We start from the raw sequence: 26,555 nt of genomic DNA on the forward strand, positions 1-26,555 counted from the left end.
AGCCTCCCATATGGTTCCCCAAGCACTGCCAGGAGTAATTTCTGAGTGCAAAGCCAGGAATAACCCCTGATCCAACCCCAAAACCACCAAAATATAAATCAAGAGTTTGTTCAAATACAGAGGTTTGCTTAAAAACAAAACAAAAACAAACCCTACAATTAATTGACACAAGGTTTATCTACAAGTTGATAATGACAAAGTTGTCTGGAAAAAATGGGGGAAAAACTGCACTGGGAAATATAACAACTTTCACACTCTCATAATAATTTGTTCCTATAAATGAAAGATAATTTTTAATGCTCTGCCGCTTTTCCTTTACTTCACTTTATAACGATCATTGTGTGTATAGCTACACTGCATCAACATTTTCTTTTGCAGGAATGCCATTACTTCCAAAGAATTCCATTTCAGCATTTCTTCCATTTCTCCTCTCTTTCTGTCTCTCTCTTTTTCTCTCTCTGTAATTGCATGCAGTGCATGATAATTTCTCTCTCTCATGACATGGCTTAGCCTCACAGAGAGCTGAATGTTGTCCCCACTTATTTGGAAACCTTAGGGAATAATTCCATTTCTAGCAACTGATTTTGATGCTTTCTCTTCTTTCTCCAATTTCAGCTGTGACAGTGGAAAAAGCGAGTCCAATGGGAGAAGGGAATTTCCGGAGCCGATCCACTCCTCCTTGTACAAATTCTACTGTGGGGGTTGTTAAGATGACACCTCTTTCTTTTATTCCTGGAGCTAAAATAACAAAATATCTTGGGATAATTAACATGTTTTTTATTCGGGAAACGACTTCTCTTCGTGAGGTAATTTTATAAGTATTTCTCATTGTCTTTGTGAATTTTCTCTTAAGATATTAGTAACAAAAGCAGTGTATTTCAGATAGATGCCTCTTTGCAGAAGTTGTACACACATACACACACACACACACACACACATTCTTTTTAAGTTAACATTTTAGAATGTTTTTAGATCATACTGACCAAATTTCACATGGCAGCTGATTTGTGTTTTTAATTTTTTTTTGCTGTTGTTTTTTGGGTTATACCCGGTGGCGCTCGGGGGTTACTGCTGACTCTATATTCAGAAATCGCCCCTGGCTGGTTCTGGGGACCATATGGGATGCCAGGATTCAAACCACCATCCACCCTGGATCCAGTGCGTGCAAGGCAAATACCCTCTGTTGTGCTATCTCTCTGCCCCTCTAATTTTAATATATTTTAAAATTGAATTAGTGTGAGATACACAGTTGCAAAGTTGTTTGTGCAATGTATTGATGGAGATATGTTGGATTTGAACCCGTTTATTATCAGAAATTTCTCATTCTTGCCAGATGGTAAAGAAAACAAACTTAACCATGGAGATTTTTTTTTGTTGTTTGGTTTTGGGCCACACCCTGCGATGCTCAGGGGTTACTCCTGGCTGTTTGCTCAGAAATAGCTCCTGGCAGGCATGGGGGACCATATGGGACACCGGGATTTGAACCAACCACCTTTGGTCCTGGATCGGCTGCTTGCAAGGCAAACGCCGCTGTGCTAGCTCTCTGGGCCCAATCATGGAGATGTTAATAGCTTTGGAATACTAGCTTAAGGTTTTTTTTTGTTTTGTTTTGTTTTGTTTTTAGTTGCTATTTGTCTAGATTTGTATGTCAAAGTAGCAATTTTTTGTGTTGCTGCTCAGGGGCTATGCGCTCAGAAATCACTCCTGGTTTTGGGAGACCATACGGGAAGCCAGGAATCAAACAGGTCCATCCTGGGTCAGCTGCATGCAAAGCAAACGTCCTACCACTGAGATATTGCTCCAGCCCCTTCTTTTTAATTTTGGTGGGGGGTATACCTGGCAGTGCTCAAGGGTTACTCCTAGATCTGAAATCTCTCCTGATAGTGCTCAGGGGATATATAGGATGCCAGGGATTGAACTGGGGTTGGCTGCATGTAAAGCAAGTGTATGTACAGGCCGGTACCTGCTATACTATTGCTCTGATTCCTAAAGTAGCCAACTTGAAGGGATTGCATTTAGAAATATAGGGGGTAGAGAGGATTGTTTATACAGTTTAACTCCATTTTCATAGCCTCTGAAAAAAAACTGAGCTATTCATTTTCATCTCTTCACCAGTGTGAGAACATCCCTTTTCAGACTCTTATTTCATATCCCATACCATTAATTTTTTAGTTATTTATGGAATAATACTACTTAGAATATTCTTGATGTGGTCAGTATTGGTCAGAGCTGCCTGCTGCATCTTGCATTCTACAGGCATGTAAATACAGTCGCAGTTCAACAGATATTGGCAATGTCCTGTGATCTAAATCAGTGTCATGGATAGGGACATTTTTAAGTTCCTGAGATATGGAGTCCAGTGAGCTCTTTCTATGTCCACTTTAGCAACGGTCATATGTTGAAAGAGTGTTGCTTATCATAAAGAGAAATGTAAGGTGATTCCCTGTAACCCCACATATGCTTCTTCAATTTCCAAGAATGGCAACCTCATACCATTCCTAAATATCAGGCTACTATGTGACCAGTCACGTGTCTGATGCAGAATAAACACGCAGTGGGTTGGTGCAGATTAAACAAATGACTTTTGATGTATTTGATCCTCCCTTAAGAAATGGACATATAAATTTGAGGGTGAGGAGCTGCCATTGATTAGAACACTGACTTCTACTTTGGCTGTTTGTCATAGCATGGGATTCTTCACTCTTTTGAATTCAGATTATCTTGCCTCCTATGTGGTTTCTCTTCTGCTTAAGAAACTAAACCCCAGCATATTTCACAGTAGCCACACTTTACCAGAGGGGATATTTGTAATAACTGTGTGGTATCATTTCCCAAATTTCATTGCTCTGAGAAATTATTTGCTCACAACCTTTTGAAAAGTTACTTACTTGTAATCTTTACTACAAGGCATTTGGAATGTCCCAGTTTGAAAGGCAAGAGGGAAATGAATATAAGAAAAACAAACAAATGGGCCAAAGAGACAGCACAGCAGGTAGGGCATTTGCCTTGCATGCAGCCAACAAGGGCTTAATCCTCTGCATCCCATATGGTTACCTGAACCTGCTAGATATAATCCTTGAGCCACCCTGTTTGAATGTGGCCCCAAACAGAGAGAAAAGCTGCCAAACTCATTCTGTTATGAGGAGAGAGGCTTTTACAAAACTAGGTAGGGGCCTCTGGAGTTTGAGAAAAAATGCCATCTGGTCAAATGTTTTTCACTCAGCATATTGCTTTTCTCTTAACTTACAGTTTGAAGTTGGAAATTCCCACCTTCTAGGTGGGAAATATCTTTGGTAGAATTTGTGGGAGTCTCAGGTTGGGAAGCATTTTAAGTCATTGGCCAGCCTTTGCTTTCTAATGTTGTTGGATTTGAGATTTCACATACGTTCCCCCAAATGACTAGATTTTATGCCCATAATCATAATACTGTGGCACTGCTGGGCACAGTAACACAGGTTGTAAGCAGGGCCATTCTAGCCCTTGACTTACTGCATCTGACAGAGTTGGAGGGGCACTGGGGGCCTATAACGGGGATCTACTTATAGAGATGGTGAAGCAGTACAGTGCCACAGGAGAGAAAGTAACAGAATTAACTGACTTTTAATTGGCCACTGTCTCTGAGGAGCTTCTATGTAAACGGAAGAGAACTGAGTGAATGCTGAAATTAGGTGAGGGCTCTCCTGCCATAGCACCTGCTAAGATGGGGGAAGCAGGACAAAATGCTCTGGAAATAAATAAAAGACAGAGGTGACTAGCTCATGTTTTAGGAAAGGAACTATGGATAATTGGGAGGAAAATAATATATTGCTTTTGTTTTGGCACTCTGATAATGCCCAGGAGTTGACTGTGTGTTCAGTGGTCACTCCTAGCAGGGCTCAGGGGATTGTGATTGGTCTTAGGGTTGCTAAGCAGGGTGGAAAACATGCAATGATGCATCTTTACTCTGTATTCTCTCCAGCCTATAGGAAAGAGTTTTTTTTTTTTAAATACTATTTCTCTTTTTTAATTTTTTGTTTGGTTGGTTTTATTGTCTGCCGAGCAGTCCTGGAGACCACCATGCTGCTTGATAGTGAGCCTACAATCCGTGTACTCCAGAACTGCATGCCATTTCTTTGTATCATCTCCCTAGCCCCACAGGAAAGCTTCTTGTCCTTATTTGCTGCCACTTTATTTAAATAATGATCATTTGGTAGAAGGAAATGTTAGAGATGGGGAAACTGTTTGAATACATGATCTGTTGTATATTTTACTCCTCGGAGAGCATAACTGATTGTGGACATATTACATGTCTTCTAAGCATCAGTTTATCATCGATAAAGTAAGACCCTGTGATAGACAGTGTGTCTGGTTCAGGGCAGTTCGTTCATTGACAGGACAGATCCCATCACCCTGAAAATGAAAGTGAGCATACTGAGATGAGTCAAGATGATTTCATGTTGTACCCATTTCTGTACCCTGTCATTTAGGAAGGAGGAGTCAGTGGTTTTCTCCACGCTTTCATTGCTGAAGTGTTTGCAATGGTGCGAGCACATGTGGCTGCACTGGGGGGAAATGCTGTCGTCTCCTACATCATGAAGCAGTGTGTCTTCATGGAGAACCCAAATAAAAATCAGGTGAGATGGATTCCAGATCATCTCAGAGGATTTCCCATGAATCTTTCACCATTTCCTCCTAATAAGGGTTGGGTTGTCACCTGAGTTGTGGATTCTAGATGCATCATGACTTGATACTGACCACAGGCTGGAGAGCTTAGGTGCCATGAACCTATCCCAAGTCTCAGAAAATCTGGGATTCTCCTCTATTTTCCTATTTTCACTGTCTTCTGATGGCTGTTGATAGTCCAGTTCTGACTGACTGCTGAGAGTTAATAATGCCCACTGGATGGGGCTGTGATACATGGTCTAGCTCTAATTGCCACATGGCTCTCAGTCCTGGATTGCCATGATGTCGGTGAATTTAAAATAATTCTCTTAGCAAGGGTAAAGAAGTGTGAGTTTAGGTTAACTTTCAGAATAAATTAATTTTATCCGTTCTCATTTAAAATGGATTTTCAGTCATTCCTCTTCTCTGAATCACTTTTATCTACTTTTTTCTTTTGTGTTATCCTTTTTCCCTGATGATTTATTTATAAGTGTGTGCTCTCTAAGTTATAAAATAGTGTCTCAAATCTACGGAAACTGAGATTGTGACTGAACGTGAACTGTCATTTTCCTAGGCCCAGTGTCTTATCAATGTAAGTGGGGATGCTGTGATTTTTGTTCGTGAATCTGAATTAGAAGTGGTACCAGCTCAGCAACCTACTGCCAACTGCCAGCCATCATGTACTGGAGGAGAAGTTCGGACTTGAAACAAATGAGAAAGAAAGCAATTTCAGCTCACTGGACCTCATCTGTCTCCATTGTTCTGCCCTTCATTTTCTTAATATCTTAATAGACTTTATTTAAAAATCAGATTAAATTTGTTCTAATTAAGAAATGATAAATGTATTCAGAGTTGATTTGACTTGTCTGGAATCTCTTAGAAGCATGAAAATTTTCTGAGACCTGTGTCAGAGATGGTACTGCTTGTAAATTGTTCATTTCTTATCAGAATCATATTTTTTTATTGAAAGGCAAAGATTATCAGGAAACTAGGATAGTTATCCTAGAGTAATTTAAGAACACGCAAGCCAGAAATTCACAAGTTGTTCATGAATAAAATGACTTGAGGACTGTGTGAGCAAATGTGGAGGGAATTCTGAAAACTGGAAAGTTCTTAATGTACTTCATTTTCATGAGGAATTTGGTGACAACTGAAAGGGAAAAACAATTCTGCCATTTTTTAAGAAAAATTAAAAGTTTGCAGCTTGTATCTTCTGACTACTGTAAAAAAGTTAATTTATCAGAGCTGCTATCTTCATTGAATAACATCTCTAAGGAGGTAGGAAAAAATTACTATATAACTTCAGACTGATCAAATTTTATTTAGTGTTTAATTTGTCCAGAAGGATCTTGGCTTTAGGATGAAAAGTGTGGTGAATTTTGTTATTTAAAATATAAAATGGATCTAGTAGGAACAAAAGGTTATTTTCTGATGAAGTTATTCTGTACTTCTACCAAATAAACAGAATTTTAGTAATGTCTTAAGGATTTGGGGTAGTGACGTAGATTGTATTTGGCATAGAACTTGGAAATATAACTTGAATGTAAATATGCTATAAAATGTTGAATGTATACATAGAAATATTTTTTGTTAATGCCAAATACCTATTACAAGTTACATTCCTCCTTTGCACAACAAAATTTCTTTATAAAACTCATTATTTTGCCCTTCCAGGATAACAACTGCTTCTAAAAATTAGGAGCCATTTCCTTATTATCACAGGTGTCAATATTTTTCTGTATTTTGTTTATAATTTTATTTTTTAATAAAAAGTTTATAAAGATAAACTGGAGTATTCTTAAATCTATTTTTAATTCCCTTGGTGTATTGAGAATTTCTAGAAATTATTTTCAGTCTATCTCCATTCAACCCTTAAATCAACATTAATTTCTGTACATAAGGCTTTACACTTATTTTGGTGGGGAAATATATACATATGTAACTGGTACATGGTGCTATCTTTGATTGGTGGTTTTCAGTCAGCACTGTTTATTGAATGCTACTTAGGTCTCAGGGCAGTTATTAGATAGTGAACAAATACACAGAAGTATCTGCTCTAGTGGAACTTCATTTTTTTTATTTTATTTAAAGAAAATGCTCATATAGTGATATAGATGACCATAATACATTTGTTTTCAAATAAGTAAGAGCAAAGTTATTAAAAGATTAGATAGGAAAAAAGGTAAAAGGAAGAGAAGACATAAAAATTTAAAAAATAAAAAAGAAGGGGTCAGGGTGATAGCACAGTGGTAGAGCACTTGCCTTGCAAACGGCTGACCCAGGATGGACCTTAGTTCAATCCCTGGCTTCCCATATGGTCCCTCAAGCCAGGAGCAATTTCTGAGTGCATAGCCAGGAGTAACTCCTGAAATTCACTGGATGTGGCCCCCAAACCAAAAACCAAAAAAATAATAAAATAAATACAGTAGCAAAGTACATTTGTGAAAATTATTTTCTCCAATGAAGTCATTAATACAATGGCAGATGATGTTAGCTGTCCATTCTGTTAACTTGGTGTGTTCCAATAGGGATTAAACACAAAAAGTTGTCCAGAAATTCAAAGCACTATTATTGATACTGCAGCTTTTAGGGACATGTTCTCAGCTGTCAAGACTTCTGGTGGTGCCTGCACTTGCTCCAAAAAGCCATAGTGTTACTAGTCCAAATACCTGAAGTTGGGTCAGATTGTTATCCCCTAAGAAAATTGTAGAGAAGTGTTGAGGCAGGGCCAATGACAAAATGGTGATTCTGGGTGATGGATGCAGAAAGCATGGCTTTGGCAGTGTGCGTGGTTGTCCAACCCTCTCCTGAGATATCCAGCTTTCTGCTGTGTGGCTGGTGTACTCAAAAAAATTTTTATGGCTTAATGTACATCTCTTGCAAGAAAAAAAACCTGGAACTTATTTTCAGTGACTAAACAGGCAGTTATAACTAAAATGAATGCCTTTATGTGCCAGGAAATTATGATTTTGTTTATTTGTTTTGTAGAAATCCTTTTAAGATTTATAGAAACTGAGATATCTACTACTCTTACAACCTGTGCTTAGTTGTGAAAGCTTAGTAGAGTTGATGACTTGCCCACTGCTACAAGAAGCGCAACCAGGATTCAGGTGCAGTCTCTCCAGTTCTAGAGGCTTCACTGGTGACTAAGAAACTGTAGATTGGCAAGAAAGTCAGTTTCCAAAGGTTAAAATTGAAAAAAAACTGGAAGTTGATGCGGCTTGCCTGCTTATTCCATATGTCCATTCACCTATCTGTTATGCATTGGACAGCTACTTTGTGATTTATCTAGTGTGTCTCATGGTCCCTTCTAAAGCAGGGGAATAATCTCACTTTCTGTTGAGTTCCCTTTTTCAGTTCCCTTTTTCAGTTGTATCTTCAGCCATAAACATTCTTAATTTACTCTTTAATGGTTTACTCTTTACTGCTTTAAGTTATTGATAGTTGAGTTTTAGGTATATAATATTTCAACACCAAATACCACCACCAGTGACACCAGTGCTTGCATACTCCGTTATCCTCTATTTCTCAACCACCCCCCCCCACCAAACTTCACCTGCCACCTTGGCAGGTACATTGAAATTTGGTAGATTGAGATTATATTTCATGTTTTCTGTGCTTTGGATGTATTGCTAAACACTCTTCCACAGTTCTGATATAACAGAAGCCCAGATCCCTGTTCCAACATTACTTTCTTTTGTTATCTTCCTCCTTTCCTTGAATTCTCTCTGTTCTTTTTCTCCCTAGGCTCTGAGATCAAAGATGATCTAGGCATCCCCATAACTACATTATGTTTCCTAATACAATTATTTTATATTCCAAAGATAAGTTAGATAATTTTGTGTTTGTCTTCTGACTTTCCTCAACATATCTTCCAGTTCCAACCGGGTTGCAGCAAATTGCATGATTTTATCACTCCTTGCTGCTGCCTAGTATTCCATGTGTATATGTACAATGTCTTCATAATTTATCTGTCACTGACTCCTAGATTGATTTTATATCTTATTGTAGTCATTGCAGTAATTGTAGTCATTTTAGTAATGAATAATGGTTCACACCTGTACTTTTGAATATTTTTAAGTCCTGTGGATAAATACCCAAAAATAGTATTGCTGGATCAGTTCTAAGTTTACTGAGGTCTCTATATACTGCTTATTTTTTTTTAAAGCCTTTAATTTTATTCTTCAAAAGCGTTCCATTTTTTTTTTAAATTTTGCTTTCTGACTCTGTGCTTGTGCCTTCAACACTTTAACAACACTTTAACAAGGAAAGCACACTTAATCCTGTCTCGAACGCACTTAGCGCACATGGAGCCACCATAGGCCCGGCTGACATGTTTCTTTGTTTTAGATAGTCTTCAGAACTTTAGGTCTCACAGCGCGAAAGAACTGGTTGAAGTTGGCCAGGGCACACACCACATGCAGACTTGGGTGCCTTCCCAATCTTTTTGGTATAAAGATAAACAATCCTATTCACAGGGGTTTGGGACAGCCTAGTTTTGTTGGAGGCTGTATTGTAGGAGAACCTACGACGGTATGTCAAACGCTGGACCATTCTGAAGGCCTCTAAGAGACCATCCCGGAAAAGCTACATACTGTTTTTTAAGGAATTGAACTAGACGACATTCCCACCAGCAGTGGGTGAGAGTTCCTTTCTTACCATATCCCTGCCAGCACTATTGTTCCTACTATTTTTGACATGTACTATTCTCACTTGTGAGAGATATATCATTGCTGCCTTGATTTGGATTTCCCTAATGATAAGTGGTGCTAAGAACTTTTTCATGTGCCAACTGATAATTCACTTGTCTTCCTCTGAGAAGAGACCATTTCCTCTCCCCATTTTTGATGAATTTTTGAATTTGTTTTTGTTGATCTTTGTTAACACTTTATATATCTGGGATAGTAAGCCCTTACCTGATGTGTTGAAATCAAATAATTTTCCCATCAGTTAATTTAGTTCTGACCTGTGTTTCTTTTGCCACGCAGAATTTTTTTTTATGTAGTCCTATTTGTTTATTTTGTTGCCTGTACTAGTGGTATCATAATTGAAGATGCTTTTGAGGCCCATTTCTTGGGATGTGTTTAGGTTGTTGATTTGAGATTTTTCTTCTTAATGTAGACCTTCACTGCTATAGATTTTCCCTATAGTAAAGTTTTTGCTGTTTCACATAGGTTTTGGCAGCTTGTATCTTTATTGTCATTAGTTTCAGGAAATCTTTGATCCAGTTGCTGTTTAGCAATGTTTTGTTCAGTCTCTGTATATTGTTAATTTTTTCCATCTTCTTTCTGTGGTTTATTTCTACCTTCATGATATTATGCTCTGAGAAGGAACTTTGTACAATTTATTTGAGTTATGCCCTAACATGTCATCTATCTTGGTGAATGTTCCATGTGCACTAGAGAAGAATGTATATTCTTGTTTTGATGATTGAAGAGTACAGTTTAAGTCCAACAACCTTATTTTTTAGTTCCTCATTTAGGGCTCCTATCTCTACTGATACTCTGTCTGGTTTGTCTATTTAGTGTGAAAGTTGAGTGTTGAAATCTCCCAGTTCTATTGTGTCTCCATCAATGTCTTTCTTTAGATTTGTTAACAAAAGCTTTATAAACTTTTCTAAGCCTTCATACATGTTAATAACATACATGTTAATTATAGTATTTCTTTATTGTTCCCTTAACCAATAGGTATTGTCCATCACCATCTCTCCCTTCTTTATAATGAATGATAATAAATGAGATTCAATCTATTATAAATATGGCTGTCCCAGCTTTGCTATTTTTTCATCCATTGGTTTTCAGTATTTTCCATCCTTTCTCTCTGGATCCATATTTATCCATTAGGTTTAGATGTTTTTCCTGTAAGCAGCAGATGGATGGATTTTCTTTTTTGTTCCACCCAGCTATTTTGTGCCTTTTTATTTTGTGCCTTTTTTGGCCCATTGACATTGAGAAATATTAATAATATATAGTGCTGTATTGTCATTATTGTGTATGTATATGTGAAATCTAGCTGCTTTTTCAAGAATCTGTTTTTTATAGATGGCCTCAAGTTAGTCTTGGAGGATTATTTGTCACAAATGCTGCTAGTACTTGTTTATCTGAAAGGTTCTAATATCTCCCTCAAGTTTAAGTGATAGTTTTGTAAGACTCAAAGCTGGGTTTATTTTCCATTCAATACTTTGAATATGTCATTAACTCTTTTAGCTTGTAAGATATGGAGAAAGTCTATTGCTACTCCTATGTTGTTTATTTTATATTAGAGGGATTTTTTTCTTGATGCTTTAAATAGACTGTCTTTCTCTTTTAATTTTATCATTATGATACTATATATATCTTGGTGTTTTGATTTAGTTTATTTTGTTTGTTACCCTTTAGACCTCTTGTATTTGCAGGAGGCTCTCTCCAGAGATCAGGAATGTTGTCAGTGATTATTTCTTTTTTTTTCTCATTTGAACTTCTTTTTTTTTTAATCATAGTGGCTTACATATCATTGACAATAATATTTTAGGTACATATTAACATAAAATGAGGGGAATTCCCATCACCGAATTGTCCTCCCTCCACCTCTGTTCCTGTCCTACCTCCCATATCCTCCTCCCTCACCCCCGGGGCTGCTAGAATAAGTGGTCCCCTCTGTGCCTAGCTTACTACTTATAGGTCCTACATCTGTGTGGTTTTGGTACCTCCCTTATTTCCCGCTCTAATTTGGAGGCTGGACTAGATAGTTCAATTTATGTGGTTTTGTTTGAAGAAGAGAAAAGTAATAAACTGGGGGAAAAATTAAATACCCCGAAAATGGGCAGAGTCCTTCTGGAGACAAGGGGAAAAAGAAGGTGAACTCCACAACAGTGTCAGTCAATCTTCCCCTTTTCTTTTTTCCTCTTGTTCTGGTATTATTATGAATCAGATTATTCTTGCTATTTTCTATCACAAATCCTACGTTCTCTTTTATTTGTTTATCTCTCTTTTGTCACTTCATTCTTGGTATGGTCAGTATTTTGTCTTCAATATCACTAGTATGGTCCTCATGTTAAATTCTGTTGTTATGAATGGATATTTTATTTTTAATTCCTTCAATTCTATTTGTATTGGCTCTTTGATACCTTGTATCAGTTCATCCTTCAGTTAGTTGAACTGATCTTCCAATGATTGTCTTATTTCCAAAACCATTGCATGGAGCAGTGCTTTAAGCCTCATCTATGAGGGTTGAGACTTTGGTTGAGCTTGATTTGGCAGGGTTAGTTTACCTGCCTACCAGAGTATGTGAATTCCTTTGTTTCTTTATTTTTTTAAAAGATCTATGCATGTTGTGTTTTGAGTTTCAGATTTCTAGTTTTCTGAGATCTGAACGGTTTCTTTATATTTAAGCACAATGCTACTCCCTATAATCTGTTCATTTAACAATTTCAGTGCCCTAACATATATATGAATATATTTTAGTGTCCATACAGATGAATAACTAATGATCCCATTTGCCTAGAGGGAAATTGTGGAGCTACCGAGGCAAAATGTCAAAACCAAAAACATTTGGAGATAGTAGGTTGAGAATCAATCCTCAAGCTCTGAAACCAGGCACTGGAGAGAAACAGGTCTGGAAGCAAACACTGATGTAGAAAATAAACCACACACACTGAAGGGAGTGAAAGAGATTCAGGAATTCCAATACACAAGCCATCTACTCCTAAGAAGCAGGCAGCTCAGTGGGGAAAGCCAGAAATGCAAAAGAGCATTTTTTCTGAGACCTGGGATATTTATTAGGAAGAATCAGGCCACAACCCGGGGTGGAGTACAAGTGATCTAAACACCAATCTAAGTTGCCACATTAAAAGATGTTTTCAACCAATGAGTAACAAGGCATAACAGTGGCATGGCATCTGGTAAATCCAATAGTAGGTGGAAAGAGTGACATTGTCCTGCAGATGCACAAATATCCACATGGTTTTGGGTTCAAGAGGCAGGGGGTGGTGGCACAGTAGCTTTCTGTTTAAGAGCAGCCAGGGAGAAGTGGTACATAGAATGGGGACTGTAGAGTAAGCGGCGATCAGAGTCCTGTATGCATCTTTTGTATGACAAAAGAGATTGGCATCTGCATTCTGGGCTCCTCTGGGTGTGTCCTATGTTCCACAAGCAGGCATGGGGGCTTCTTGGTGCAAGACAGTCAGGGAGAAGTGGCACCTGGTGCAGAGACAGTGGGTTGGATGGGGATCCTTAGACTTTATTAATGTTTGATAAACCAATATGTAAAACAGGCTGGGCGGCCTTCTATTCATTTTTGGTAAAAATGGTTGATACTCAGTCTTGGGAGTCTTGGGCTGATTTCTAGAAAAATTGGAATGGCTGAAACACTCAGTCTTGCCTCATAAGGCTGTTGCCTATTGACCTGAGAGCACTATGTCCTGAGATTTGCTCCATCCTGAAATGCTAATGCTCTATCTTGCAGAAGCTGCCATATCTACATATGTAGAAATTCCCTTAGAAATGTGATGATCTGTAGTAGTAGAAGTACAGGGACCCAGCTGTTGGGAATTCTGAAGCTAGGCTCTACTCTTTACAGAGTGCTTCATTGCATTTGAGCCTTATTGTTGTCAGTTATACAATTGAATTGACCTTTGTTTAGTTCACTGCATCCCTGACCCACTTCATCATCTTCTCTATTCCATTTCTATCTGGCTGCTGTCTCCTGCTCTGCCCTTGTGTGAGAGCATACCAGGACACAAGCATAAGGTTACAGTGTTACAGAACTGGATATCCACCATGCTTTTTTTTTCTCTTGCATACATATAACTTTTTTTTCATAAAAGCACAGATGGTATTATACAGGCAATTTATTCCTAATGGCTTTGTTATTTACCTTTTTATATTTATATACCTATATATACCTTTATATATATATATATGTTATTTACCTTTATACTGTTGTGCTTGACTTTTTTCCCCATCACATCTCTTCAGTTCATATTGTTTATCCTCAGATAGAATACATAAACTTATGCTTTATGTTTAGGAAGATTAATCTATTTTAAGGGTAAAGATGAGGCATGACATTTTGACAAGTAGATAGAGTTGTATATAAAACCAAGGTTCAGGGGCAAGAGTAATAGTCAGTGGGTAGAGTTGACATGGGTTCAATCACTGAGTACAAATAGGTTTGATCCCATGACAAAACAAAGCAAGAAAAGAGAAAAAGCATCAACAAGAAAATAAAACTAGTTTGACCATTTCCAAAACCATTAAGATTTCCCTCCTCTAGCACTCAGCCTGCCTCATGGTCGGTCCATGGCAGTGGGATTTTCTTGGTAACTTTACCCCCATGTGATGCTGTTTCAAGGACACTGTCTTTGCTGACGAGGGTATTTTTTGACCTTGCACTTCTCTGTATAAACTGCAGTTGACTTTACTTTGTTGATGAATATTCTACTCAATAGAACTGTTCATTCTTTATTGTTGATCTCATAGTTTATGGTAACTTTTGTTCATACCTCAACTATAATTTTCAGGGTAGGGGGTGGCCTTCCAAGCAGTGCTCAGGGTTTCTACCAGTATGAGACCTCACCAACAAGGCTCTGGCTCAAGGATATGATGCAACCTGAAGTTGTACAACACTGGGTACCCTCTAAACACACATGAAAGGGTGCTTGGGGGCCCACATGGTGCTGGTGATTAAACTGCAGCTGCACATGTTCCCATGACACTGGGCTATCCCTTTATCCCTATTATCTAAGCTACTGCTTGAGATATGTTTTTGGTTTGCTTTGGGATACTCCGACAGTGCTCAAGGATTAATCTCAGCTCTGTACTGAGTGATCACTCCTGGCAGAGCTCGGAAGTCCATCAAGGGTACTGGATATTGAATCAGGGTTGGCAGCATACAAGGCAAACACCCTGCCTGCTATACTAACTCTCTAACCCTAAACTCTTTTGGTTATGTCAGACAATGCCATAGATTTTTCTTAGATTCCTTTAAGTTAGGACACTCTTGTCTTAACTTTCTTGGCATCCTCCTCTGAGTGAGTCCCCATTTTTTCACAACAAACTTGGTATCTGTCATTGTTTCCTGTTAGACAAACACCAGTGAGATGGAGACCTGAAGGTGCCAAGCCTACTCTTTGGGAGCCACCATAGCCAGATCTGGTGCAGGAACCATCTGAGAACAGCACATTCATTCACAAACACTTTTACTCAGCAAAAGGAGCACACCTGAGATTTGGGCATTGCTATTCAGGAGGCTTCTTTTTTTTTTTTTTCTTTAGATTTTGGGTCACACATGATAATACTCAGGGGTTTCTTCTTTCTTTGTGGTCAGGGCTCTTAGGACCATAGGACAAAATTGGGTTGTCCAAGTGCAAGGCAAATGCCTCACCCCCTGTTCTATTGCTCTGCCTTCCAGGAAGATTCTTGAGCCCCCCCTCCCCCCATCTCAGGTTTTATTTCAGGATAAGATGAAAGAGAAGGAAGAAACTAGGCTGAAAGCATAATAGGGTAAACCTTAGCCCAAGAATTTTTGACTTTCCCCAAAGGAAAGACATTTTAGGGAGAGCAGGTAGAAGAGGATTCTGCCAGCAGTGTTCAGGGGAAATTTCTTGCTCTGTGTTCAGGAGTCATACTGGCAGTGTTTGGGGGACCATAATGTATATAGGAGTGAAAGATTTCAACCCATATCTCTGCATGCAAGGAAAGCTTATTACCATCTGCTCTATCTCCAACTAAGAAAAAAATTTAAACACAGGTATATAAAATATATAATATAATATATATGAAAGACCTCCTTAAGGAAGTCCATGCCCGAATTATTTTCAGAAGCTATGAATTTATTACCTTCTATAATAAAAGACGTTTGTTATTTTTTCTTTTGGTTTTGGTTTTTGGGCCACATATGACTGCTCAGACCTTACTCTTAAGTCTCTGGGCTTAGTGTCTTCTGTCTGCGTGGGGGACTACATGTGGTGCTGTAGATTAAACCAGAGTTGGCTGAGTGAAAACACTTTACCCACTTTACTATTTCTCTAGCCCATGTGTGTGTGTGTGTGTGTGTGTGTGTGTGTGTGTGTGTGTGTGTGTGTGTGTGTTTTGCAGAGGTGAGGGTTGTCCATTAGCAGTTCTCAGCAAGCCTCGCCTGAGGTTCAGTGTGAAGCCAAAGGGTGCTGTGCAGCTCAAGTCCTGGTATGCTGCTCTCACACTGCTCAGGAGCCCCCAAAACGGCAGCAAATGATGCTTAGGGAATTACCTGGTTCCAGAAATCAAATTGGGGGTCCCTGATATGCAAGGTGTTTGTCTTAATCTCTGTATCTCTGTAGTCCTGTAGTTTTAATTAGGAAGTGTAGGAGGGGAGAAGGAGAATAGAGCCCCATAAAGTAAGTGAAGAAATGACACCCCAACTTTGGATGATGGATGTTACAGTAAAATACACCTTAATAAAGTACTTGGTTCACCTGATCAAAGTGAAAGGCCTTGAGTTCCTGAAATAGTAAAATTGTCCTTGGTTTTCTGTGAAGACTGAAGACTAGAATCTAATTACTATATTCCTCAAAGTGGAAAATGCAGGGGGAGATTCCAGAGTAGTTCTTTCTATGTGAGGAAGACAACAGCTCAGCAGTGAAGGGGACTTCCCTGGACTATGTTCTCACTGAGAGCAAGAAATGGAGGTTCACGTAAAGAAAGACTCCATCCTAGGTTCCATCCTTTGACCTGTGCAAATACCAAGATCTCTAGCTACAGAGCAGGATTTTATCATCCACGATGGAGTGCAAAGTTTCCAAAGGAAACCACCAAAGGACCAAGGAGAGCTAAAAGAACATGTATGGAGCCTGTAGTTATTCCTATGATAGTATACTTCAAGAGCAGAGATACCCTGTATCTCTTAAGGCCAAAGGAATTCCCTTTATAATTTCCCCAATGTTTACTGTGACTATACAAGAAAAAAAAAAAGAGAAGCACAAATTAACTTTTTTTTTTTTGGTTTTGTTATTGCTGTTGTTTGTTGCTTGTTTGTTTGTTTTTTTCATGGTTTTTTTTTTTTTGTGTGTGTGCTTTGTTTTGTTTTTATTTCAGGACCATGGTTATTGTGTGGTTGGTGTCTTTATTGCTGTAATGCTTTTCAATTTTTTTGTTTGATTTTGTTTTAAATATTTTTAGTATTTTTGTTATGTTTTTCTTCCTTTTTACGTTTCTTCTCTTAAATTGATATTTATAGCCTCTAGAAGGACTCCTCCCATTTTTTGCTTGTTTGATTTTTGCCCCATTTTATTTTATTTTTTTTCTTTCCTTCAAACAGAACCACATAATTTGAGCCATCTTATTCCGCCCCACAAACTGAGGGAGAAATAATGGAGGGTACCAAGAACAGACAGTCAGATGAACATTAAATAAAAATAAAAAAATGATCAGACTTAAACACCAAATCTAAAGCCAACGACAACAGAATTGACACCCAATCTACAACAGGCTAGACACAGAGACCAGTTATACTGGGACCCAGGGGGTAAAGGAGGGGGATGTGGGATGCAAGCTGGGAACAGGGGGGAGGGAGGACAACATTGGTGGTGGGAATGCCCCTAATTCAATGTCACTATGTGCCAAAAAATTACTGTGAAAGATTTATAATACACTTTGGTCAAAATAAAAATTAAATAAAAAGAAATAGAGGTTCAGTTTGAAACTATAGGATATTGAATTTTGCCAACAACTTTATGATGCAGAAAATAAATCTTTAGGGCCGCCAAGAAGGAAAATTGTCACTAAGATTTTTCTTTGGGCTGTGAATGTGGCAAGTTAGCAGAAATTAAGCCACCCAATTTTGGGGCATTTGTCATTTGTTAGTCATAGAATACAATATAATTTCTTTTTTGTTTTTGTTTTTGGATCACACCCGGTGACTCAGGGGTTACTCCTGGCTCTGCTCAAAAAATTGTTCCTGGCAGGGCTGGAAGGTGCATGACATGAAGCTCACCACATAGAGTGAGAGTTTAGTTAGAGAAATAACTACACTGAGAACTATCAACAATGTGAATGAATGAGGGAAGTAGGAAGCCTGTCTAGAGTACAGGTGGGGTGGGGTGGGGGAGGAGGGAGATTTGGGACATTGGTGATGCGAATGTTGCACTGGTGAAGGGGGGTGTTCTTTACATGACTGAAACCCAACTATGATCATACTTGTAATCAAGTTGTTTAAATAAAGATATTAATAAAAATAATCACTTCTGGCTTGGGGGACCATATGGCAGCGGTGGCGAACAAGTTCGACACAAAGAGCCAACATTTTAAACTGTGAGAGTCAGAGAGCCACACCATGCAGTGACCTGCCAAAACAGACAAACACTCCACAAAAGCATATAATTTTAACAATGATATATGAAACACATATAGCATTTTGCCATTTTGAGTGAGGGTCAAAATCCTGCAGTGATGGTGAGGGTGTGCTGCGTCCTCCACACTAAGAACTAACGGCAAGATGGAACACAACATGTGACACACGGTCCCGCCCCCCCCCCCCCCCGCTGGCCCATGCAGTTGTTTCCGAGGGATGGGAGACACGCTCGGAGATCTCTCCTGAAAAGCAGCAGAACAAAATCCAAACTTGGCAAAGAGCCACAGTATACAAAATAATAAGAGGCAAAGAGCCGCATTCATTAGAGCGTCTTTGCCACCCCTGCCATATGGGTCACTGAGGGATCGAACCACTGTCCGTCCTTGGTCAGCCATGTGCAAAGCAAATGCCCTACTGCTGTGCCACTGCTTCAGCCTCAATATAAATTCTCTCTCTCTCTCTTTTTTTTTTTATCAGTGTCAACTCGATTTATTTCTGTAAATGGATATTACACATTTCAACATAAATTCCTTTCCAGGAAGACCAGGGTCAGGAGGCACAGTGCAGATGCACTTTTTTGGGGGGGTGGTGGTGTCATACCCGGTGGCACTCAAAGGTTACTCTTGGTTCTGTGCTCAGAAATCGCTCCTGGGAAGCACTGGGGACCATATGGGATGCCGGGATTCGAACCAACATCTGTCCTGGGTTTGCGGCTTGCAAGGCAAATGCCCTACCGCTGTGCTATCTCTCCAGCCCCCACAATATAAATTTTTATAAAAATCAAAGTGCAGTGACCATAGATAGTTAAACTATATCTGGTAACATCTACTATGAAATACAGGGATTCAAATAAAGACATCTTTGTATATACTCATATTTTTCATCCTATAAAATTTCCATAATCACTTAATTAATTAATTAATAGAAATCCAGGATCTCAGCCTTTGATCTCACCTCTAAAGTTATTCAAGAATTCTGGAAGTTCAATATCTCTACTCATCTGATTTTCGATTGCTCTCCACACCAGTTTTGGACACTTGTGTTTTCTTTCTTTCTTTTTCTTTTTTCTCTTTCCTTTTTTTTTTTTTTTTTTTGTGGTTTTGGGGTCACACTCGGCAGTGCTCAGGGGTTACTCCTGGCTCCATGCTCAGAAATTGCTCCTGGCAGGCACGGGGGACCATATGGGACCCGGGATTCGAACCGGTGACCTTTTGCATGAAAGGCAAATGTCTTACCTCCATGCTATCTCTCCGGCCCTTTGTGTTTTCTTTCTACTGCCACATAATGATGCTGTTGGAGTGAGATTCACTCAGCAGAGCGGAAGTTGCCAATCGATTATTGTAAGCGGAACAGGAAGTGCTTGAGGGACCATCCACGGTGCCAAAGACAGAACTGGGGTAGGCCATCCTTTCCTTGTGTGAATTCTTTGGCTCCTCAATCCCAGTTTTTACAAAGCTGTATTCAATAGATAGAGCAGGGAGTAGAAAAGTTGCCTTTCATGTGGCTGACTTTGATTCAATCCCTGGCACCCCCACATGGACTACTGAGTTCCAGTAGAATGATCCCTGAGCATAATCAAGAGTGTCCAAAGGGCCCGGAGAGATAACACAGCGTTTGCCTTGCAAGCAGCTGATCCAGAACCAAAGGTGATTGGTTCGAATCCTGGTGTCCCACATGGTCCCCCGTACCTGCCAGGAACTATTTCTGAGCAGACAGCCAGGAGTAACCCCTGAGCACCACTGGGTGTGGACCCCCCCCCAAAAAAAAAGAGTGTCCCAAAAAATCTTATCAAAAAAGATAGTGTTTTCCAAGCATTTTTTTTTCAAACTGTAGCTTGTTTTCGCATACTTGAAGTCTATTACTTTTTGATTTTGTGGTTTATCTTTTTTTGTGGAGGCAGGGAGTTACACCCGGCAGTGCTCAGGGCTCACTCCTGGCTTTATGCTTAGAAATTGCTCCTGGCAGGCTCGGGGGACCATTTGGGATGCCAGGATTCTAACCACCGTCCTTCTGCATGCAAGGCAAATACCCTACCTCCCCATGCTATCTCTCCGGTCCATGTGATTTATCTTTTATGTTGGTTTTGGTCTTATATTTGGGGAGGGGTCTTCAGGAGACCTGGGGTGATGTCATGGCAGATTTTGACCAATGGGGCATCATTTCAGAGCAAGTATCTGAGACTGCAATGCTGCTGGTTTGAGGAAGCGGCAGGGAGAACTCCAGGACCATCGCTGACAGTGCCTAGGAGACCATGTGACACCATGGATCTAACCAGGGTTGGCTGTGTGCAAGGTATGTGCTTACTTGTGCTATTCCTCTGATCCTGCATTTTCTATATTTTTAGAAAATTTGCTGAACACACCATCACAAAAATTTCCTAGAAATGTCACAATGTTGGCTTTATTGTTAGATAATGATCCTTTCCAGTTATATTTTGTATATAATCTGAGTTCAGGGTCAAGATTTTTGTTATTATTTCCTTTCGTTTTTCCATCTGGATTTTGTTACAGCAAATCTGTTGAAAAGATGAATCTTTCTTCATTGCATTGACTTGACCCCTTTGTTGAAAACTGATCTCTTTTTGATTGAATATGCAACTAGATGTCCGTATATTCTCCATTTCTCTGCTTCTGCTGTCACAGTCTTGATTCTTGTCACTTTACATCAAGGGATGGGAATCTTACAACTTTGAGTGCAGACTTCAGATGATTCTCTTATTATTCTAGCTCCTTAATTTTTTTCTCTTTCTCTTTTAGTAGCTGAAAATGGAGATTTTAAAACTGATATGTAGGGACTGGAGAGATGAATGAGAATGAAACAGCCTGATCTATCTTTCCAGGATGTGCTCTATCTGTGCAAGGTCACAAGTTCAATCCATTCCCTTCTCTCAGCACCTTCTGGAGTATCCCCTAGATAGGAAATACATATTGAATATGCTGATTCATACCCTGTCGCTATATTCAGAAGCAACTGAGGAACAGATGCGAGCAACATCAGATGAGCTCAAGCACCACCATTGTTTATTGTAAAATATTACAATCTTACCTACAGATTTCTATAAATTGGTAAGCATTTCCAAAAGAATGAAATGTTGAGTCCTAATTTATGACTTCCTGTGAGTTTTCAAAAAGACAATGAATTCGAGACTAATTTGCTAATTGTTAATTTGAACAGTATATTATAAAGGGTTGAGTTACATTTCCCAAATACTGGGTTTAAATCTTCATCCACTGATTGAACACATATTTGTTCAATTTGATACACATATTTGATAATTATGTAATATATGATGTGTAGATATAATAAAATGTGTATCATTTCAATGATTCAGAATTTTTGATAGTTGTGGCCTTTTCTTTCATTGCTAAGCAATAGTCATTTTATCACATTTTACAAACTTTTACTATGAAATGTTATAAGTTAGTAAAAAATAACTGCTATAGTAATAGTAGCTAATATAGATTCTTGAACACTTTCCTCAGTATATGACATAATTCTTTTTTATAATTACCTTTATTTAAACACCGTGATTACAAACATGATTATAGTTGTATGATTACAGTAATGTAAAGAACACCCCCCTTCACCAGTGCAACATTCCCACCACCAATTTCCCAGATCTCCCTCCTCCCCACCTCTCCACACCTGTACTCGAGACAGGCTATCTACTTCCCTCATTCATTCACATTGTTATGATAGTTTTCAGTGTAGTCATCTCTCCAACTGCACTCATCACTCTATGCGATGAGCTTCATGTCATGAGCTGCCCCTACCAGCACTCATCTCTCTTGTCTCTGAGATACTGTTAAAAATGTCTTTCATTTTTCTTAAAGCTCATAGATGAGTGAAACCATTCTGTGTCTTTCTCTCTCCCTCTGACTTACTTCTCTCAGCATAATAGATTCCATGTACATCCATGTATAGGAAAATTTCATGACTTCATTTCTCCTGATGGCTGCATAGTATTCCATTGTGTATATGTACCACAGTTTCTTTAGCCACTCATCTGTTGAAGGGCATCTTGGTTGTTTCCAGAGTCGCTATTGTAAATAGCGCTGCAATGAATATAGGAGTAAGGAAGGGATTTTTGTATTGTATTTTTGTGTTCCTCGGGTATATTCCTAGGAGTGGTATAGCTGGATCGTATGGAAGCTCAATTTCCAGTTTGTGAAGGAATCTCCATATCGCTTTCCATAAAGGTTGTACTAGACGGCATTCCCACCAGCAGTGAAAAAGAGTTCCTTTCTCTCCACATCCCCGCCAGCACTGCTTGATTTCCTTTTTTGTGATGTGTGCCAATCTCAATGGCGTGAGGTGGTACCTTATAGTAGTTTTGATTTGCATCTCCCTGACGATTAGTGATGTTGAGCATCTTTTCATGTGCCTTTTGGCCATTTGCCTTTCTTTTTTTTCAAAGTGTCTGTTCATCTCTTCTCCCCGACATAATTCTTTCATTATGGTGCTTTTTAATGTATTTAATTGGAAAACTTGTTATTCTTATCATTATTTTCTTGACAGGAAATTATTTTATTTGACATTATGGAAAATTAGATCTTCAGAGAAGTTGAAGTTTAGCATAAAAAATTACCCAACTAAAAATGATTAGAAAAATTTTTCCTTTTTTGCAGGCAGACAACATTGAATTCTTATAGATGAGATTTTTTTTTCCAAGATTTTCCGAGACATAATATAACAGGCTAGCATGAGACTGAAAATAATGTCCCTATAACCCACAAGACAAATAGCATGCATAGAGCTTACTAGTGGAATCATCAATTTACATGCTTCTCGCCTGTCTTGTATGGTTTTGCTAGGCTCTCATTTAGAAAAAGGGCCTGTTAACAGATGCCTGATCCTGTTTCTTTCTCATCCTCTGAAACTAATAGAACATTCGTGTGTGTGTGTGTGTGTGTGTGTGTATGTGTGTGTGTGTGTTGGTCACACCAGGCAGCACTCAGGGGTTACTCCTAGCTCTACGCTCAGAAATCGCTTCTGGCAGGCTGGGGGACCATATGGGATGCCGGGATTCGAACCACCATCCTTCTGACGGTGCAAGGCAAATGCCTTACATCCATGCTATCTCTAATAGAGATATTAATAGGACATTCTTTCTATTGTTTTATCTTAGTTTGATGGGCTTTTTAGAATTGAAGCTGATCAGTGTCTTAATCTTCCACTCTGACACTTAGTCTCAGCACTGACATTAGACATTCTTATTGGCCTACAGGCCCAAAGAGTACATATAAGTCAGACATGCACCTCAATCTCTTGGCATCACATGATCCCCTATGTACTGCTGGCAGGAGCCCTGGAGGCTTTGTGCACCACTTGGGGGTATACTACCAGGAGTGACACCTGGGCCTCTTTAACACTGCTTGGAGACCCTACCCCCCAAATAAAGAAATACTTAATGGTCTTTAAAATTTTACTCTGGGGTCACAGAGATAGTACTTGCCAGCACACAACTGACCCACATCTAATAACTGAAGACCCATATTGTTCCCAGAGCACTGCCAGGAGTGATCATGAGCAGAGAGCCAGGACTGAGCCCTGAGTACCACTGGGCACGGCTCCAAGTTTAATTAATTAAACTTAATTAAATTTACTTAATTTACCAATAGTTGAAGCAAGGTGGGAGAAGCAAGAAATGATGCTTTTGATTTTTTTTGTTTTATTTTTGTCTTTTGATTATTGATTACTGTTTATCTCCTTGCAACTTTTCTACAAAGGTCTTATTCTTAACATGTTCCAGGGGTCAGAGGTGCAAAAATATTTTGGGTAATTTCCAGAGAACAGTTTTATATGACTCTCAGTGGGATGGACACCTTTATATTGCTTCACTTCACTTTGGCATAATAAGGAATGTTCTGCTACCACCAGCATGGTGATTTATACATAATGAGGGCATAATATGTCTTTGTTACATGTAGAATAAAGGCAAGCTTTTTATTTTTTGTAATTTTTTGAAATGATGTCGGGAATTAAACCCAGGGCTTCAACATGTAAACCACATGCAATGTTGCCAAACGACATCTCAAGTCTCTTTTATTTCATCTTCTTTTTTCCATTAAAAATGAAAATACTGGGGCCAGAGAGATTGCACAGAGGGTAAGGTGCTTGCCTTGTACATACTTTCCAAAGTTCAATCTGACCCTGGGCATTCCATGTTTCCCGAGCCCACTAGGAGTGATTCTTTTGTGCTGAGCCAGGAGTAACCCCTGAATATTTTCAGGTGTGGCCCCAAAATTTAAAAAATTAAAATGGTACTATTGAGCCAAATGAAACTTTAACCTAGATTTATTTGATCAAAAAGTTTTTGTTATCATTTATGTGTCTTTAATGGTATATTATTTTAATATTAGACTATGTGAGTTTTAATCTATCTTAATTGTCTTTGTATTATTCTTTGATCCCAATATATATCAGGATATTTTAAATTATATCACTTTCTTTTACAAGTATCTGTTTGGAAATCCAACCTGTGACATTTTAGAATTAAAAACACTGGTCAAGAATGTTTTACTTAATTCCTTTATAAACATTCTTGGTAGACCTACTATTTAAACACAAATCAATCAAGACAAAAGCAAAAAGCCAATGAAATCCATTTTCCCTTTGCCCCAACTCCAAACTGATACTCTTTCAAAACTCTAATACCCTATTTTTCTAATAGCTTAAAGGTTCAGCAAAAGCCTTGATGAGAAAAGAAAGAAGATTTTATGACTTTTTAATCTCCATTCTCCAGACAACACTTACTACATAAAAAAAAATTGGCTGTGGTTTGCTGTGTACTTCAGGCTGTCCACCTCAGTTTCATTTCCGCTGAAAACATCCCTAGATGTAGTTGGCTCTGAAGACCACATTCCCTTTTAAATAAGAATTCTGTCACCAGAATGGAAAGGAAAATGTGCAAGTTAGCGTGGTCACTGATTGTCTCAGAGCCTGCCAGGATGTGGGCTGATACTGATGGCAAGAGGGCTGCCCCAAACCATCCTCTGCCCTCTTCCAGTGTCCTCATCACTTTTGCTACAGCCACTTTCTTTCTGAGTGAGAACCTTGTTTAGCAGAGAAAGGCACTTGTTACTTCACTCTGACCCTCCTCAGGACACCACCATTTTTTGTTGCTCTTTCTATTTCTTTTGGTTAGCTTAGAGTGTAAGCCTGAGTGACAAAATCCATTATTGTATATAATTTTTTTTGTTACTGAATATCTAGTTTCTAGATGGCAGAACCCCAACACAGCTCACTGCATCTTAGATTGCATCACTTGTGGATAAGCTGTCACTTTTCAAAGAGGTTAAAGTTATGGGACAGTGCCTTCTTATCATTGCACTCTTTTTAATGCACTGAAAGTTCTTTTAGATTCCTTTATGAAGACACTATATTTATCCTATATCTCACAGTCTAAAAATAAAAGCATTAGTGAAAACTCGATTAAGCTATTTTTGGACTATGTCCAGCTATTCAGTACTAATTATCTTTGAAAAGTTGCCAATATATATTATTTCCACATAATATCATGTCTGGCCATTAAGAGCATTGACAAAACAATATTTTTCAGTGATTGCTATTCCTGTCCTGAATTTTCTTCCAGATGGTGTTGGTACATGCTCTAATCCTTGATGCTCAAGGGCAGGTAAACTGATGGACAGTAATTCTGATATTAGAAACTTTAGGATATAAAATAATTATGTATTTTAAAATTGCAAAAATATATAAGGTTAGAGCTACTCAAGAGTAAACTTTTTGAATATGTAGGCAAATAAATGATTGTGTTTTGTTTATTATTATTATTTGTTTTGGGGCACTCCCAGCAGTTCTCAGGGGCTACTCCTTCCCCTGCGCTCAGAAATTGCTCCTTGCAGGCTCAGAGGACCATATGGGATGCCATGGATCGAATTCTGGTCCATCCCAGGTTGGCCACGTACAAGGCAAACGCTCTATGACTCTGGCCTCAAATGATTGCTTTAAATTCTGTTGTCTTTGGTTTTGCCAGATCACTCCTTGAGCCACATTTACCATATTTTTGCTTGTTTGTTTTTAAGCCACACCCAGCAGTGCTCTGAGCTTACTTCTGGCTGCACTAGCTATCTCTTTGGCTCCACATTTTTCATATTCGAAGAATTAAGATATATTAAACAATAAGTCTTAGACTTTTCTTTTGTTGTTGTTGTGGATGGCTGTAACTACTTTCAAAGTGACTCCAGTTGTCTAAGTGTTAAGGCAAATGTTATGAAGTACTTTGAAGTGATCTTGCGAGATCACTCAAGGGTAAGAGCACATGCTTCGAAGTGATAGGTCCAGGTTTGGTTCCTGGCACTACATGATTTCCTGAGCTCCATTATGAGTGACCCTGAAACTAATTTGGGCCCAGCCTCTGAGGATCACTCGATGTGGCCAAAATTAAACAGCAAGTCTACAGAGTTCTCTGAGAGTGAGAAAGTCTGCTCAAGTAGTGGAAGGCATATGCTGAGCATGTATAGCAAGGGAAACCTTTGGACTCTGCCAGCTTAGAACAGACACAGAAGCAATCAAAGACCTTAGTACAGAATTCCTCTTTTATAATCTCAAAGACTTGTTTATAGATTTGAGGAGCAATTCTATGATCC

The 26,555-nt window shown here is 38.8% G+C and overlaps 1 protein-coding gene and 1 pseudogene across 10 annotated transcripts in view; one reads left to right on the plus strand and one right to left on the minus strand.

Annotated features, from left to right (window-relative positions):
* Positions 1–6,428, plus strand: part of C2CD5 (C2 calcium dependent domain containing 5) — a 110,555-nt gene extending 104,127 nt beyond the window's left edge. For all 10 annotated transcript variants that reach the window (XM_049783778.1, XM_049783780.1, XM_049783779.1 and 7 more), the window contains 3 exons: positions 616–806; positions 4,467–4,613; positions 5,216–6,428. In XM_049783778.1, coding sequence (XP_049639735.1) covers positions 616–806; positions 4,467–4,613; positions 5,216–5,347 — 470 coding nt within the window. In that variant the 3' untranslated portion in view covers positions 5,348–6,428. The remainder of the gene's footprint in view (positions 1–615; positions 807–4,466; positions 4,614–5,215) is intronic.
* Positions 6,429–7,951: 1,523 nt separating this feature from the next.
* On the minus strand, positions 7,952–16,971 carry LOC126022023 (60S ribosomal protein L34-like; annotated as a pseudogene).
* Positions 16,972–26,555: the final 9,584 nt, after the last annotated feature.

This window comes from Suncus etruscus, chromosome 11 (assembly GCF_024139225.1).
Source record: "Suncus etruscus isolate mSunEtr1 chromosome 11, mSunEtr1.pri.cur, whole genome shotgun sequence".
NCBI classification, from domain to species: Eukaryota; Metazoa; Chordata; class Mammalia; order Eulipotyphla; family Soricidae; genus Suncus; species Suncus etruscus.